The sequence below is a fragment of the Phyllostomus hastatus genome, unplaced genomic scaffold (assembly GCF_019186645.2).
Source record: "Phyllostomus hastatus isolate PE091 unplaced genomic scaffold, TTU_PhHast_1.1 phas_scaffold_93, whole genome shotgun sequence".
NCBI classification, from domain to species: domain Eukaryota; kingdom Metazoa; phylum Chordata; class Mammalia; order Chiroptera; family Phyllostomidae; genus Phyllostomus; species Phyllostomus hastatus.
This window is the reverse complement of record NW_025334042.1, coordinates 31,656,928-31,675,165: the sequence shown is the minus strand read 5'-3', so window position 1 is coordinate 31,675,165 and position 18,238 is coordinate 31,656,928. Positions and strand designations below refer to the sequence as shown.

The 18,238-nt window shown below is 38.3% G+C and overlaps 1 protein-coding gene across 3 annotated transcripts in view; it reads left to right on the top strand.

Moving 5' to 3' along the window:
* The window catches only part of BICD1 (BICD cargo adaptor 1), a 174,662-nt gene extending 157,816 nt beyond the window's left edge, over positions 1-16,846 (top strand). For 2 of the 3 annotated variants that reach the window (XM_045829546.1, XM_045829545.1), the window contains 2 exons: positions 5,752-5,827; positions 10,807-16,846. In XM_045829546.1, the coding sequence (XP_045685502.1) occupies positions 5,752-5,799 (48 nt within the window). In that variant the 3' untranslated portion in view covers positions 5,800-5,827; positions 10,807-16,846. The remainder of the gene's footprint in view (positions 1-5,751; positions 5,828-10,806) is intronic. The other variant, XM_045829549.1, reaches the window with a different exon arrangement.
* The last annotated feature ends 1,392 nt before the right edge of the window (positions 16,847-18,238 follow it).

Genomic DNA, 18,238 nt, shown 5'->3' with positions numbered 1-18,238 from the left:
TTCTCTCCCAGTTCAGTAGGCTAGAAGTCCAAGATCAAGTGTCAGGTGTCAGGTGTCTCACCTGAGGCCTCTCTCCTTGACTTGCACAGGGGGGCTGCCTTCTCACCATTGCCTTTTATCTGTGTGAGTTTCTCCCTGGGTCTCTCTGTGTGCCCTAAGTCTTAAAACTTCTCTGATCATAAGAGCATCAGTCGGATTAGATTAGGGTTTACCCTAACTTAGTTATGTCTTTAAAGACCCTGTGTCCAAATATGGGGATATTCTTAGGTACTGGGTTAGTGTTTCAACATAGGAATTGGGTCAGGGGGGCATAGTCAATTTATAACAAGCTCCATGGGGCATTCTATTAAAACGGCATGGATGGGGTAGCCAGTCAGAAACCTGGGCTCAACTTCTCACTCTGTCCCTCTCTCTATGGACCTTCAGAATATCACTTAACTCTTCTGGTCCTCAGTGTTCTAATCTGTAAAATGGACATTCAGACAACCAAACTCAGCTGAATATTCTGAGTACTAAAAAGCTTTTGTTCTCTGTAAAAATCATACAGAAAGTGACTATCCATAAATTCTTTAACCTCCCTAGGCCTCAGTTTCTCATTTACAAAATAAAAACCAAACCTATTTCTTTGAGTTTGTATAAGGATGAAAGAGCTGTTGCATGCAAAGTGCTTAGCCTAGTGTTTGCATATCTACAGCACTTAAGAAATAGTACATGCTACCATTATTTTTCATCCTTTCCTCTTCCTTCCACATTTCCTTCTGCATGCTCTTCCTTTTCTGTATTTGCCAAAATCTCAACTGAGGGATAGTTTGGAAGAACAAGGCCAGGTTTGCAGAAAGAGGAAAGAAGGATATCCTATGAACATAAAAAAGAATGTCTGTATGCTGTGATCATTAACTATGGAATTATCTTAGAACAATCTATAACTGTCTCTGTCAATTCTTAATGTAATAGCTTTCATAATTAAACATTCCTCATTTTCTACGGTTAATCACCTGTCCTTCTTCAAAGGTCCTTAAAGAATGGTGACTGTTTACCCCAAGTACCGTATTTTTCAGACTATAAGATGTACTTTTGTATCACATTTTTTACTTCAAAAATTTCCCCCCTATTTTCCTCCTCTAAAACCTAGGTGTGTCTGGGTTCCGCACCATAAGACACACCTAGGTTTTAGAGGAGGAAAATAGGGGAAAATTTTTTGAAGCAAAAAGTGTGGTTAAAAAAAATGATAATAGTGCGTCTTATAGTCTGAAAAAAATATGGTAGGTAAGGTTTTTGTTCCAAAGCAGTACCTACTTGAAAATAATAGTGATGTCATATTCTGTAATAGCAGTCATTCAAGTGGGCAGATTCGATGATGAAACCTATCCCTGACTGTCTTGGAAATGGGGCACCAGGTTATCAAAGATACTGTCTATCTCACAACGAGGCACATTTGTTGTTTTTGTCATGAGTTTTCAGTTTTCCTGCCAGTATTTGAGTTCATGAGTTGCAGTTTTCAAAGTGAGAAAGGAAAAAGAGGAAAACACGTGTCCCTTTCCTCACTGTTTCTGTTGAAGGAAAGATGCTAAAAAATCATGGCCATCCGAAAGATAGGGGAAGAGGTCCCAGGGACAAACTGAACACAGGAGTGAGAAGGTGAATTCTTAGGTGTGTCAGAAGTAATGTAAATTGTATACAACATAAAAGACAGTACTTTCTCCAGCCTCTAGGCCTACAACCTTGACACTGATCCTTAGCAGATTTCTAGAGATCGGTGGGTTTCATACACTCAATATAAAGTAGGGCTCACTAAAAACCAGCATGAATTCGTCAAGGATGACTTATGCTTCATTCTCTAACTCATAAGACCAGGAAAGTAGTAGTATAATGTAACTGAATTTTGGCAAACAACAAACCAGATATTTTATAATATTTTATACATAAATAGAGCAATTTTATATAATGATATAGTTGTTTGGATTTATAACTGGTTGAGTGGACATTTTCAGAGGATCCAAATTCATAGATTGGTATTTATGAAATATTGTGTGTATACTTAGCCTGGTCTTATTAGTTAGTTGCTAGTCTTTAAAGATAAAGATATCAAGGTCATGGTTATCACAATTTCTGATTTGAAAGAGAAATAAAATGGAGAGGAAGTTAATACAGTAGAAGCTAGATGGCAAAATTGGATCTAAAAGATGTTTCAGGTAGGATAGGTGAAACTCTCATTAGAGATGAACACCAAGCTCAAAGTGTGTGACATACTCCATCGGAATCCCAGGCACCATAACTACAGTACGGAAGGACCATGACTTGAGAACACCCTCTGTATACAAGGCAAGCTCATGGGAAAGAGCACTGTGGTGTGGCTGCCGTAGACATGCCATGCAGGCTTCTGCCCTTGCCATGGAATCAGGATGTCCCGGATGAGGCAAGACTCTGCCACTCCACTTTGCCAATCACATCTCATTCACGTGTGATTTCCTTCTGATTGCCTCAGGTTTAGAAGGTTGTGCACATATGGGGACCTGGTCAGGGAGCAAGGAGGGGAACAAGGGAAGTTGAAATCGTGTCTTATGAGTAAGAACTTAGGTGAAGGAAAACTCAGGCGACAGAGATAGTTTTTACGGGAAAGTGTGTAACACCCGGAGGAGTTTATGGTCACAAGCGAAGAAGATGTGGTGTGGAAAACAAGATCTCACTAAATGGTAGGAATGCATCAGTCCACAAGTCAGGAAACCAGGGGCTGGGTGCAGGCCGTTCCGTAGGGGAGTGTTTGCCACTGAGAGCTGCTGCTTGGCCTTGCCCCGAGCATCTGGGTATGAGGACACCCCTCAGGGGTGTGTCTGTAAGTTTAATTCAGCCCTTGGATCACACCATCCTGGATTCACACCTCAGCTCCACCTCTTAGTGGACTTTGGCAAGTTACTTAACCTAAGTCCCTCTTTCCTCATCCATGAGTTGGGAATGAGAAAACAGGTGAAAGGAGAGCATGCATGTTCAGTGCCGCAGCAGTGTCAGGCACGTGGTAATAAGTCAATAAACCATCATTGATGAGCTGCTATCATCATCATCATCATTATCATCTCATCATCACCATCATCATTGTCATGACACTTTATTTTAATTGCTTATTGAATGTGCTTGCTTTTCTCAATTGACCAGGGACCCTCTTGCCTGTTTTCCTTTAACCCACCCCCCCTCCAAACTTAGTTCTAGACATGTAATAGGAGTTTAGTAACTTGACTGTCGAATGGTGGAGATGAAGTTTGGTGGCCCAGATAACAGCAGTGACTGCTGGGATTCTGTGGTGCCTTCTCCTTAAGATACGTGATTTCCATCTTTGATGCAAAAAAAGCATCAAAGCAATGAGATGAGGCCTAGCTCCTTCAGGAGTGAGTTTACCAGCTCCTACACCAAGCAGGTAAGGTCATGCAAAGCCCTTCGCATTGCAGTGCTGGGAGGGATCTCCTCAGTCTCCTAACCCACCCCTTCCCTCTTACAAAGCATGGGCTGATGCACACCAGCTGCTCAGCTGGGTTAGCCGTGCGTGTGATTGGAGGCCACAGACCTGAGAAGAAGAATTTAGAGGATCATTGAGTTGGAGCAATACAGCTGTTCTTAAATTTCCTTTTTTCATCTATCACCATCTTATTTATGGATTTTACTTTGTATACTTTAAGGATAACACTTGGCTAAGTACTTATAAATAATAAATGAAAGAATAATAATAATTAGCCAGGCATGATGTCACTTCTAAAGAAGGAAAAACTGATACTCACTACAAATTTAAGGAACATCCACCTTGTGTTAACCAGTTCATCAAGGTGCACATAGTCCTGCTCACCTGCTTTCCAAATTTCAACACAAAACATACTGCAAATGAATAATCTATGACTGCATTGGCAAAGAAAATACTCTAATATAAGTGAGATGTGGAAAAATGTTTAAACTATTTACTCTAATTCTAGGGTTTTCCATTTTACAGAGGCTAAAACTTTGCTATAGAAGAGCTTTATTTATACTTGCCCTGCAGTGTAAGACGTATCAGATTCCTGTATGTTTTTCTAGGGGTTCATGTTCATTTGCATTCATTGCATTTACCCAAATACACCATAGGAGGGCAGCACATACCTGGCTGTATCAGAATCCTATCTAAATTAGTCCAAATGTTCTTAAATGATCAGGTAGAAAAAAGCCATTGGAAAAATCAAAGGAGCATAAAGGAATTCATCCTTTAAGACTCTGAGTTTCTACAAAAGGGAATCATTGAGCTAATCAAGCTGCAAAATGGGAAAACATAGAGTTTCAAAAAAAAAAATTCCCCACAGCCCAGTCAACAGAAATAGTTGTTACATTTGAAGGAGTTTCACTGAGTGTGTAATCTGAATATGAAGTACTAAATGAGAATTAGATCTTGTTCCTATTAATAGGCAATAATTAACAAGTTACTCTCCAACAAAGATGACCTTATAAAGAAAGAGTCCCTTCAAAAATGATGTTCTCTTGAATGAGCTCCAACCAAGCCTGCCTCACATTCTGTTCCACTTTGCATCACAGGTGGCTTTAATGCGTTTTCAGTATCTTACATAAAAGCATCAACAATTTTCATGAAAATTGGCATTCTGGAGTTACATGGTCAGGTTTTGTTAAAATAGGAAATAAGTGATATTTAGACACAAGGTTTGGAATATAGATTTTTATACAGCCTCATTAATTCAAGGCTGTAAATCCAGAGTTTGTGATCATGTGGCTTAAATATTATCTATATAACATAGGGGAAGAGGTATGCTAGGCAAATACATAGTCTAAGCAGTTAGCAAGAGGAGGTTTTGCAATTACTTAAGAATAATTGAACTTCTAAGTCTAACTCAAATTTTAACTTTTTTGCCAAATCTTTTTACAGAAATATAATCTACATATTTATAACCAGCTTCCTGGTGATTTTAGTATGGTCAGCTTGGGACCAATAAATAGCCCATTCCTTGATAATTTTGGAACACCCAGCATGTGGTCCTTCTTGGAGGAGATGATTAACATAACTGATCAGCTGAAGCATGGACTTTCACTAGTGAGCCCTTTGTTAACCTAGTGCAAGTTAATATACACGTATTACATGACTTTAAAATGGCAAAAATAAGACAAAACTGGATATCCCATTCAGGTTAGCTTTCTCCATCAGTCCAAATTACAATCTACTATATAATAAACATTCCAAGTTTTCTGCTAACAGTTCTCTCTTGTGGTAGATAAAAATCTCTTTTCAGAAAACTGTAAAGATGCTTTTCTCCTCTGATATCCTTCCATCAATCATGGAAAAGTTTGTATAGCATGCTTTTCTCAGTGTACCTGTGGGACTGATAATATGCCCACGTGTCCTGACAATAAAGTCAGTGGATACACTGCATTTGGAAATAGCAGAGCTAAGTGCTAAGCAAGGAACTACCATCATGGTCAAGTTCAGAACTTGACAATGTTTTCATTATAGTAATAGACCCTTTATTTTTAGATGTATACAAATGGCCACATATGTCCTAATGTACTTGAGAAATCTCACTACTAATTTTGTCACTAATTTTTTAATATGTTATTTGAGAAAAACGTCTTTTCTCTTGGCATGATTTGTTGGGATGGGGCGGGGAGCTTAATCAAGATGTTTCTGTGTGAATACATTCCTCACTAAATCTCTCAGGCAACTGCTTTAGTTACTAACACGATGCTCTGTCGTCTCTTTGTATACATGTCTAATTTATCAGTTTCTTGTAGATTGTCAGCAGCCTGCTGCCTCCGTACCGCCACAGTGCTCACAACTAGCCGGGAGGCAAGACTGCCCGACTGTCAGGTAAATTCAGACGTCCTTTCTGTCCCCACCCGGCTGCATGCCAGAGCCCTAGACCCCAAGCCCACCTTCTCCACACCCTAACGGCCTATGCATAATCACATTTGCCACACTTTCTTTCAAACATGGGCGACGCAAACACACATTGGATACTTGAGGTTGGATGTACCCAGTGGAAATCCAAGAGCGGAGTTTAATTTCCTGGCCACTAGGGGGACTCACGGCTGCCTTCAGGTCCCTGGTGTGAGTAAATATGTGCATTACTCCAGGGCTCCATTACATTCCAGAAAAGAAAACCTGGGATTGTGAGGATGTTCGGCTTGCTGCTTCTTTCCTTTGTCTTTGGTCCTTAGAATATATTTCTCAGGCAAACAGGAAGGATATAAAGCCTATCTAATATCTGTTCTAAGACAACTTCATGAAAGTGTTTCCGTTTTCTGTCCATTCAGGGCCCTCATTAAAAAATGGAAATTGAAAGGTGGAGAAAAACTTGTATTTGGCATTTCAAAAAGAATATTTGCAGTGACAGAGCCCTTCATGTGGGATTAACTGAACACATTTAAAGGCAGGTTCACATACTTCCTGGGCTCTCAACTAGAGAGTTTGTTGATAGTTTCTACTCCAGCGAAGCTTTGCCTCTCCGTCATCAGCTGTCTTCCTGGGTGACTCCCACACAGCTGCCCATCTGGGCCTCGTCCTCCTCCCATAATGTTTCATCCCCAGTTATTTGGCCCTCTCATGGTGCCAGGTTTATATAAACTGGTGCAGCTGTTATATCTGCTTATTGTTCCCTCTTCTACCATGCAAGGCTTCTTTGGAACAGGGGTGGGCCTCAGCGCATTCCACGTGTGTCTGAGGAGTAGTGTCAGCCGCAGGCTGCCGTGGCTGTGGCTCAGCTGGAGTGCTGGGGGGTCACCATGTTGCCCAGAAACAGCGGCACCCAAAGCCCCAGTGACCTGGTCTCAGAGGCAGTAGTGCAGCCTGCTGTCTAAGTGAGATGTCACATTACCAGGGAGAGGGACATGATTCAACAGGAACTACACCCGTGTCTCTTGACGGATCCCTCAGCCTGCCACCCCCACCGCTTCCAGCAGCTGGGTTTTTACTTCAGGAAAGTTCTTCCCAAACATGCAAAGGCCATTAGTCTATAGTAGCCAGCTTAGACTAATTTCAGTCATGTAAGGAAATGTAATTATAAATGTTCAAACCCGTCTCAGTGGATTATTTGTGTAGAGTGGTGAAGAACGTGGGCTTTTAACCTGTGGTCCATTCTTGGCCAAGCACCCCCGACCCAGGGCTCAGGACAGTGCACCAGTTACCATTGCTTTCAGGGATGGATGAAGGAGCTTTGAGCTCAGATTGCTTGGGGTGGAATTCCATCTCAAACACATACAGTTATGTATTTTTGGAAAGTTACTTCTGCTGGCTGAGTTCTATCTCTTATAAAGTAAGGGTGAGAATGAGGTATAGGCCTGGCCCATAACATGCTCTTGATATTTGTTACTGCTGCTGACTGTGATTAGTACCTAACCTTCCTCAAGACGAAGATCTGCCGTCTCCTTCATAACCTCTCGAATTTGCTTGGGCAAAAAGTAGAGAGGGCTAGTGTGGAATGTTTTCATCTTTAATTTTATTTCACCTTGCTTTTTTTTTAGAGCCAGTTTGACTAAATGGTTACCTATCCCAGTTCCATATTTTTTTGAAATTGCTGAACTTAGATTGCTTGCTACTTCCACACAAATGTTTTACTTTTTTTTTTTAAAGCAGCTTAATGAATTACAAATGTTTCCAGTTTCTGCCCACATGAATACAGCAGGAACCAGAGCAGGCTTCCGTTGCCCCTCCTGGTGGTCCACACAGAGAAGTGATAAAATGCATATGGACCTTGAAAGACTGCCCTTTCCAAAGTCGCTGGAGAGGCGACTGACTTCCCTCCCACCCATGCCCATGGCCAAATGGATTGAATTGCATGTCCTCACTGCCCTTCTCACTTTTATCGGGCAGAAAACATAACATATAGCCAACCTTTGAATTACTACCATACACAGGTGTTAAATTTTTTACACCAAGTATTCCCTACAACCCCCGCAAGGCAAGCACCCAGTCGAATATGAGGAGAGGGAGGCGTGGGGAGGTAAAACGAGGTGCCCAGGGTCGCCCATCCGAGAGTAGCTGAGCCTGTGTCTTGACCACGACCATGCACCTCGCTCCCTCGGTTCTGCTGGGAGGGCCCACGTTAGAGAGCACTGAAATACCCGCATGGATTCTCTGTCCCCAAATTGAAAAGGAATGTTTGTTTAATGGGAAGCAAAACGTGCGAAGAATGTTCAGTAATTTCAGATCAGTGTTTTCCTACTTCTCTTTCTTGCTTGAAAATATGCTTTATACTTCCTACAGCTTATACATATTATTTCGATAACTAGGTGTATGGTTTTGAAGAAAAGAGCATTTTCTCATATTCAGAAATATAGAACTTTCTAGATATTCTTTTTTTACAGACTAATTCTGTTGTAGAGCTAAATTATTAAAATTGTTTATGGATAAAAGAAACCATAATATGAAAGCAATGCCCCAGGTGTTACAGCCTTGGGTGTAGTTTTTAAACAAACAAATATATTTGGTATTTAGCACTTTTCTCCAAGAACTTGCTTCCTTGGAGGAAAAAAACTTTTCTGAAGATATGTTTACTTCTATATCTCAGTAATAGTTCCTAGGACTACCATTTGCAACATGGTTTCACCTACATGAAATGAAGTCTTACATGGTAAAGGTAGGATAATGCGTGAGCTCCTGAAGTTATTTAGCAATCGGAACTGAAAGTGAATTCTCCCTATAGTTGAAATGATTGAAACATATCAAATATTTACATTTAAAAAGTAATTTAATTTGCAAGCCAAAAACATGCTTCTGCCACATACATACAATGCGACTGACTGCATTCATGCAAACTTAGAATAGTAATACTGTAAAACCAAGTATTTATCATCTCACCCTGAGTGATCTGAAACAGTGGGAACATTAATAGTATACTTCTCTATTATGGTTGACATCACTGTATTAGTGTCGGATGTGCAGCACAGGGGTGTGAAGCAATTCCGCCTGCCTCTCGATTAAGTCCGGTACCACCTGGCACCACACATAGTTATCACAATAGTATTTACTACATTTCCTGTGCTGTACTTTACATCCTCGGGACTGTTTTGTAACTGCCAATTTGTGCTTCATAATCCCTTCATCCCTTCAATCCATTTCAAAAAATTTTGAAAACAAAATTTTTAATTATCATGGGTGACATCATGCCAAGGTTGGGCCTACTGAGCTGTAACCCGTCTTTAAGCTGTTACCATGCACTTCAGCTGGTTAGGCAGTAATGTTTCTCTTCCATTATCCTGAAAAATATTGAGCTCCACCGGGTCCTCAAAACTGTATCCCTCTTGTGCTACTTGCCATTGCAGTGAATCACATGCTTGCTCCCCTGAAAGGAAACTTACTCTGCATTATGCAGATTTAATGGAAGGAGACTGTGAGGGTCTGTGGGGGACAGACAGGAGACTGTCCGTCCGCTGCTGTGTGTCCAGAGCTGTTTGAGTCTGACGAGTGGGGAGAAAGAGCCTTGCCGTGAATGCTTTCTGGCCCCTTGACACTCTGGGTCTTCCATGTTCACCTCCCATGCTTTTAAAACAGACAAGAAAAATCATTTTTATCGCTGATTGTCCTAACTATACAGAAAAATTATTTTATCATTGGTTGTCCTAACCACACAGAAGAGCATATCTCCTTTTAAGCTAAATTCATAGCAGTGCAAAGACTTTGGAAAGAATGAGTGACCTCAAGCAGATCAGTATTTGACATAATTTTGATGTCATATCAAAATTCTGGTATTCTGGGATGTGCGTGAAGGATAATTTCCAAAGATTAATCAGTACCAAAGATTACATTTGTTTAATGATAATTCTGAATGACTTCAATGATAATATGAGCTTAAAATCTATATATAAAACTAATAAATAATAAAAATAAACCTTGAATAGTTTTCTCAAATGTTACTCCTGTCAGAAATGAATTCTGTGGTACTGAATTTCATACTATAAGGAGAAAAAGCAAAGTTATAGAAAAATGCCACTCTCTTTCAGTAATACAAATATCCCCATAGTGGGATTATTCCCCTGTTAGATTTCAAAAGGCCTGAACCCAATGTGATTTGTAGTTTTACCTTAGGAAATTCAGTAATTTTGCTTCCTTGTTCTTCACGATTATTTCTCATGGCACTGATGTGCCTGAGCATTCTGAGTTTGTTTAAACCAGAGGCTCTCAGAGGTCTTTTGGAACTCTGTATTATATACTTAACAAATAGGAAATGTTTTAAAACTCTTCAGTTTTATTTAAACTGCCAACCTAAAGCAGATAGATGGGACCCTAGGAGCAAATTAGGATTCCAATGGCAAATCGAGTATCCTGCTGAATCTGATCTACCAGAGAACTGGGTTAGAACCCTCTGTAGCCTTGGTCCCACACCACCTGCATCCCCAGGACCTTGCTAGAAGTGCAGATTCTGAGGTGTAGCCTGGACCTATGGAACCAGAATCTGCATTTTACCAAGGTCCCCAGGGGATTTGTATACACATTAAGGTTTGAGAAGAACTGATCTAAAGAAACCTTGCAACTAATCCAGAGACCTAGGGGAATGAGATTGTAGAGAAATTGCAGGGGTGGGGGAAGCATTCTCAAGGAGGAGTTCACGTATTTCCCAAACACGTTTTATTTTCCCTTTCTTGTGCGTGGTTTTGAAAAGCCGCAGTTGTCTTGGCATGCTTTAAATATAAATCATTTTCCATGCAAAATTTCTGTTCATGGTTCTGTTTTGGTTGTTTTGTTTTTTTTTTTTTAAGTTTCAGTGAAAATAATATGCCTGTCTAACCTTACAAGTGGCTTGGCCCCTTATTAGTGAGTTTCTTGCTGACACGCTTGTTTCTCATTTTCAGTCCTGACCCAGCTCTCCCTGACGAGCAGCCACATTCCAGCTCCCAGTGCGCCCCTCTCCACTGTCTCTCCAAGCCTCCTCACCCCTAGTCTCCATCTCTCATGCACGAACCTCTGGGGTGAACGTTTTGTAGCCACACACGGGATACTGCCCAAGATCCAACTGGTGTTTTCTTCTCGGTTGTTAGAGGTGTGATGGCAGCAATGCCCATCACTTTGGAAGATGAAAGAAAGTTAAGAAGAATAACACAAAGCACAGACTCCGGCGTGATAAAACGTTTTGTGGTTTCTCTAACTCACAGATAAACTTCTGCAATGAAATGGCTACAGTTCAGTTGAATAATAAACAAAACGAAACTGGACACATGTATCTCAGATGACTGGCTTTATCTCAATAACACAGAGACCTGAGACCGTGTAAAATACATGTATTGTACAACCATCTTTCCTCACCTGTCACATTCGGCGATAGAAGTTGATTCCAGTATTTTCCATCATTGATATTTATTTTGTACTTTATTTGCCACATGAGTTATGTTTATAAAAATAATTTCTGAGAGAGGTTAAACTTAATTCATTTATTTTTAAATAAACATAATTTGCTCTGTTCAGTTTTATTATAGTTTGAAATCTGGAATTGGCCAGACTGTGGTCATTTTTCTTGCACAAAATAATAAATGAGGTGCATCGGAATGTTAACAATAACTGTATTTTGCTGCTACACTGATATTGTTTATGCACTTACCTTTCTAATCAGTAGCTAATTAAGTGCTGGATTTTTTTTTAACTAGAATTCTTCACTGGACATTATTGAGTAAATCTAAGAAAGAGACTATGTTATGATTCATTGACTTATTCAACTTTGATGGCATCTTTAATTTTTTTAAAAAAATTGCAGGCAGGTAGATGTACTGGTGCTGCTCCTGTGTGTGTGTGTGTGTGTGTGTGTGTGTGTGTGTGTGTGTGTGATGATGTTAAAGGAGGCTAAATAACATGAAGGGAAAACATGGTGTGTTTATTTAATGACCAGAATTTTTTTTTTACTCCTCCCAAATTCAGGGTCCTATTATAAGTCTTTCCTGCTAAAAAGTATCAAGTACAAATGGGAAAATATATCCATAGATAGATGTAAGTTAGCCTTTGGTTAATGAATTTACCTAGAAAGTGTTCAACTTTTGATTAAAATTGTGTGTTTTGTTGTTGTTAGTTTTTTTCATAATGAATCTTCCTTGCCAAAAAAACAATAGGTAATAAACCTTAGCTCATTGTCTACTTTTGACAAACACTCAGGTGCCTACTATCATATTATACATCTTGAAATAACATGTGTTCCTAGCTCATCCACAAATCCTGCTGGATAACTCTCATGACTTGGTTTAAGGCAGTCTGTTTTCATAGCAAAATTTACTTTGCACATAATCTGACAAACAAGGAAAACAGCTAATTGAGCTGAAAGGTCTAACACTCCTGGGCTCCTTAACGACCAAGAACTGCCCACACAATTGCTCCTAGCCCTGATTCCTTGTCTAGTCAGGTAGCCTTAACTTATTTAAAATCATAACGGTTTGACCTTTTCATGTAACAATATCTGTAACTTCTCTTTAAAACAAAAACGATCCTCACTGTTAACACAAAAGATAGTTTACTATACAGGGCTCTCACCAGGTTTGAGCCATCCAGTACGGGCCACTCAGCTCACAGAGTGGCAGTGGGTGGGACGTAAGGGAATGGTGCATCACAGAGGGCGGCCAGGGGCTCAGTCATAACGTGCAGGAGCTTTATCAGTCACATACCTGTTAAGTACTGGTCACTATTACCAAAGCAACCAAGAGGTTTTTAGTTTCTTATATGAGTGCTATTTTCAACAGTGTCATTTATTATGCAACTTGAAGTAGTTAGAAATCTTTACCATAAGAAACAAATCTTCATAAAGTCTTGGTCATGACAGCCTAACCTCCCATTCTTTCCCACCTGCATGTCCTCGCTGTTCCTAAACACTTGCTTCATTTCATTGGTGTTGTATCTGCCCTGTACCAGTGTTAGCAAGGCAGTGTGGATTATAGTAGAGTTCAATGAAAGGATGCTGCCCCATACCCCTGCTCTTTCTTTTTTCTTTTTGTTATTTCTTTTCTAAGCATTGTGTTTGGGCCTGAGAAGTGGTATAGCTGCAAAGTTGGCTTTTAATAAAAACTTTGTGCCTGAGGGAAAAAACACCGTTTTTAAAGTACCTCAGAACATCTTCCTATGTTGCCTCATCAGTTTTGTTGGTGGTGCAGGGATTTAGCAATAAGGATCGCCTCTGAGTAACTATAGAGCAGTAGCTCTACTGGACAGCGCAGCATTGCATTTTTGCTCCTTCCCTCTAGTTATGACCCCGTGAAGGGTTGAGTCACAGGCAACACATTTGTTTCTTCCAATGTAAAGTTTATCAAGTCTCCTGTATACTAATTTTACTTCGGTTCCTTTATATTAACAGAGTGGGAAGTGTTTGTTTGAAAATATCAATTCTATAAAAATGTTCATTTTAGCAAAACTTTGCCAAGAAGGTGTAGAAATTAGGAAATAAATCTGTAATTTTCAGCACAAAATTAGGAAATAGTCCCTAGGCAGTAAGAAAGAATTCTATGTATTTAAACTGTGACATCATTTAGCATAGTTTAAACTGAGCCTTATCCATGTTTATTTATAGGCATTTAAAATGAATAAATATGTATAGCACTGATGAAAAAAAATCAGTACCTGTAAAGAACATGAGTATTCAAAAGGAAATTGAAAAATTGAAGAACTGGTGAAAATTAAAAAGAACAAACTGCAGTGAGACTGGTTGGAGAGAGATGTGGGGGGAAAGACTACAGAAACACAAAAACACTGGCGAATTAATTCAGACACGGGGAGGGAGGTAACTGGCAAGCTCGGTTAGTGGAGTGACCAGGTAATTTTTTTAAATGTAAGCACAATTACCATACTGAAAAGGACAGCATGCAGAAATGCTTTCCTACTGAGGATTTTTCTCCGTTAAAAGATAAAATCAGAAGAGCAATACATTGTCTTTGGCCTGAGTGCGCAGGAGCATACAGGACCCTCAGATTAATCTAATCAGTTCATGAATCATCAGGTCCCTTTCATCCAACTCTGTTTCAATGAGACGAATTTGGATAACTTTGAGAAACCAAAGTTATTAATTAAGAAAAGGCCTATTCAGAAAGATTATCCTTTAGCCCAAGGAGGAAGTGGTACACTATTGATCTTCAAGAAAATGTAGCCAATGATAGATATCAGCTATAGACATCATTATTAAAACTAGACTAAGAAAAATAAAGCCTTCAGTGTAAAGGATTTATATTAACTGTAGGAAAGAGATTCTTGACAGAGGGAAATTAATTATCAAAATTAATCATCATAATAACTTTTTTAAATACTGGTTGTCTGTCCAGTAACTTAAGTGGCAATATATCTTAATATATTATAATTCTAGGATGTCATAATCCTATGATTCTTTTTATTTCAGATTTTAAAATAAGTTATTCAGTTTAGTCATAAAATATTTTATTCCTTGAAAGTAGGATAGCAATCTTAATTTTTCCAACATATTTGGCAAAAAAAACAAACAAACCTGGATTGTTGGTATTTTTCCTTGCAGCTATATTACATATCTTTAAAGTTGTCCAGAATGTAGTGATTTTACTATAAAAAGCCTCAATTTTCAGAGTCTAAAAAAAGAAAAATACATGTCCTCAGGAATACTTTAGAAATAGGTTTGCAATCCCTTAGGGAGTAAATGCCTCTCAAACTTGATCTTTTCTTAAAGGAATCTCCAATTCACAATATTTGCTTTCCCATGCTTTTGGAAACATTTGTGTGCAGATAGTCCTTCTGTTTCAAACAAGCAGTAAATGTTGGTCAAATAACCCCCTTATTGAACATTTCCTGATATTCTGCATTAAGTAAAATCTTCTACAGCACTCAAGTGGTAATGACAAAATAAGAAAATGAGAAAGTAAAATATATTTTCTACTGTGATAAGAAGGGCAAGTTTGCTGTATAATTGTTACATTCAATCAGACAAAAGACAGTCTATCTCAGAAAGACACATGAAGGGAAGCCGATGGGTTTGCAGTAAGCAGCCCTGCTGGTTGCACCCCAGGGGGCCAAAAGTGCAGTGATACTGTAGCTATAAAGTAGGACCAGGTTCAAAGGAACTCTTAGGATCGACTTCACAATTTTGAGATTGTCCTACAAACTTTTCTGTTGATAAACCAGAGTGGTTTTAAAATAGTCCTTGTATTTAAGATTGCAAATTTACAAGAATATGTTTCTAAGTAAAGGGAACATAATTCTTCAAAAAGCTGTTGAACTGGAGTTGTGACAGGTCATATGATCAGTGCTGATACTGACATAATTTTTACCTTAGAATTAATTTCTGTGGACGTACACGACCAGCCTAGCTCCTGAACGACCTTTTCCATTGTGTGTAAGGATGCCCCCCGATGAGCTGTCTGTAACTGAATTCATCTTTTTTTAAATGCCACTGGTCAACTGCCATTGCCCCTGATGTATTTCATTGGTAGCCTGATTCCCTTATTTAACATCTGAAAGATTTCTTTTAGACATTGCTTCCATTCTTTTTATTAAAAGTATAATTGAAAAATATATTTAGTATTAAAATTATGTTCCTCTAGCAAGGATTTTCCAGAAATCTACTTACAAAAAAAAGAGCAGCAATTAACTGCCTTTAGTGTAAGGGTGCGAGTGCATAAAAGTATGCTGTGTAAAATGTTTGCATGAGATACTTCGCATCATGTAAGCTTTCCCATATTCATGATATAAACAGTGTAGAAATCTTATTTCTTGTGATTTCTCCATTAGGAATGTAAAGAGATTGTTCCCTATATCTGGTCTCCTTTCCATATTGAAATGCATGGCTCTCATCCTCAGTATATTTTTATCCCTTTCCTCTGGAGTTATTTAAAATTTGTCCTGTTTAAACTGAAACCTAGATAAACTACTGAGCCAGATCATTTCTGCATTTGGTGTTTAATTGCTATACAACATTGGTTGAGACCACATTTTTATTTTAACTTCTTTTCTTTCAGAATTATTCTCTGATCATTATGGTTCTCTAATGAAAACACTAAGGAGAAAATCTGATGCATTCCGGTGTGACTGTTTTTTCTTTTTTAAAAGCCTTTTTAAAATAAAGGTTGGAGAACTATAAAGAAAAATGTCATCATTTTGCTAACAAGTCATTATTTGGTGATAGTGGAGGTAGAGAATGAATCATTTTGTTTGGGTTCATGGTATGATTGTGCACCAAAGCATAGAGGAAGTAAATGATTTTTAATATTATTGTCAAAAAATTATTAAACTGGATGGTTTGATGTTAGTCAATTAAACAATTCTTTGAAAATCTTGTCATGACATTTTTATGATCTACTCAGTGTTTTATTTGCATAGTTATACATATGTGAGAAACCATAGGTGATTCTGATATTGTATTTCTTTTCAGGATTAACATTTGTGTAATGTGTGGCAAACTCCAATTTGTATACCATATGATTACTGTAATTTTACTGGTATTTCCACCTTTAATTGCAATTCTGTTACCATGCCTCTGGGTTCAATGGTGTGAAGCATTTCCACATAATGCCAATATTGTATGAAAACAACTGGAAGACTGACCTAAGAAACTCTTTTGTTGCTAATTATTTTTAAAAATCTAAATTTCAAAGGGAAATTGTTCTCAAAGACATATGCATTTATTTTAAATTCAAAAAATTCTCCTGAATTTATTATTGCTTGTCCTTTTTCATTTTTTTTTTATTGTAGACAATCCTAAATGAATGTCTCATGGGAGAATCCATGTATGTGCTTGCATTTCTGTAACCTGATCATGCACTCAGCGGTTGGAAAAGGTCTCCAGTGCTAAGAAAATAACCGAAGCCAATATATTAATTCTTATATCTTGGTTTATGTTACCAACTGGATATGATGTAATGCATAACTGTTCCCAGCAAATAAACTGGTTATCTTTTGTTCATTTCATCTATGTTACCTCCTTATCATTTTGAGCAGTTTTTCTGTATATCACTTTGATTTGTAATGACAAAAAAGGTTTATGATTTTGTACATGATTTATATATTTATTCAAAGTGAGCACATATTTAAACTAAAAACTAAATGCTTTGCATTGACATTTCTACACATTCATCCCTAAGGAATGTGTATCATCTTTGCCCATCTCCATTCACCATCTCTCCTCCTCGTAATCTTTTCTAAAAGGTTATTTTGGTACAAGGCTACCCTTAGGGGAATTAGATTAGGAATGTACCAGCATGAAAGAAATACCTGTTCTAAAGAAGGGAAACATTTTAATGAAAGAAACATGATTTTAGTGAAAGGAGAAAGAAGTTTGTATGCTTTATTTGGGGAGACAAGTCTTCTTTGTTCTCTTTCGTAGGAAGGAACTACAGAGTCCAACAACTCTGAGAAAGGTTAACTTACCAGCTCCTTCTTCAAATATGTGTTGTAGCAAATTGGCTGCTTTGGGAGTCATCTGCTCTGACTTGTTTTGTTTTTTTTAGGGAGAGACAAGGGAGGTGGAAAACCAGGCAGACTTGGACTTCCATGAGGTTATAAAGAATTGAAACTCGAATGCAATCCTCATTATAATCCACCATGGGCACTGTAATAATACCAGCTAAAGTTGCCTGCGTGCCTGTTGTAAAAGCATAAACTTTCCTCAGAATCTCTCCTTTTTCTTTTCTAAAAAATACTGTTTTTCTTGGAGGTTGGACCTATAAGTATATTTGATCCTCGATCTTCTTTTATGCAATAAAGCTGATAGTTTCTTACCTTCAAAAGCTAAAGCAAGTGGACCAGCCTCCAGGAGTGTCAAGAAAATATCATCCCTACATTTTGCAGGAGACTTGGGTTGTACTGTAGTGTTGTGAGAGCAATGTGGAGGCTTTCTGCAGTCCCACTGGGGGTAAGTAAGAGACCAAAATTGACGGAGATCTACAGAAAGGATTTCCTTAGTTTTTGGTTGTACACACATTGACTAGTATATTATAGGAACTCGATGAAGTGGGTTCCTTGCCATGGAGCTTTCGTTATAGAATATCTGGAATTGAGTTTATAGAACCTACTGCACCTGTGATAATATCAGTAAGCACTAAATGCCAACTAAAGGGGGGAAATGGTCTTCAAATTAAGTGAATTAATATTTCTATCATTCTTAATATGTACAATGAAATGATCTGACAGTTGCTCCTTAAACATTTTAAGAATTAATTATGACAAATGCATTAAGAGGAAACTGAGAATAATTTATAATATAACTATCAAGGAAGATAAATCTTGCTGGCAAAAATATTACCAGTGTCAAAAGTAAACACAGTTTATAATATAGTTTAAATGTAGAAAGCAATGCAAAAA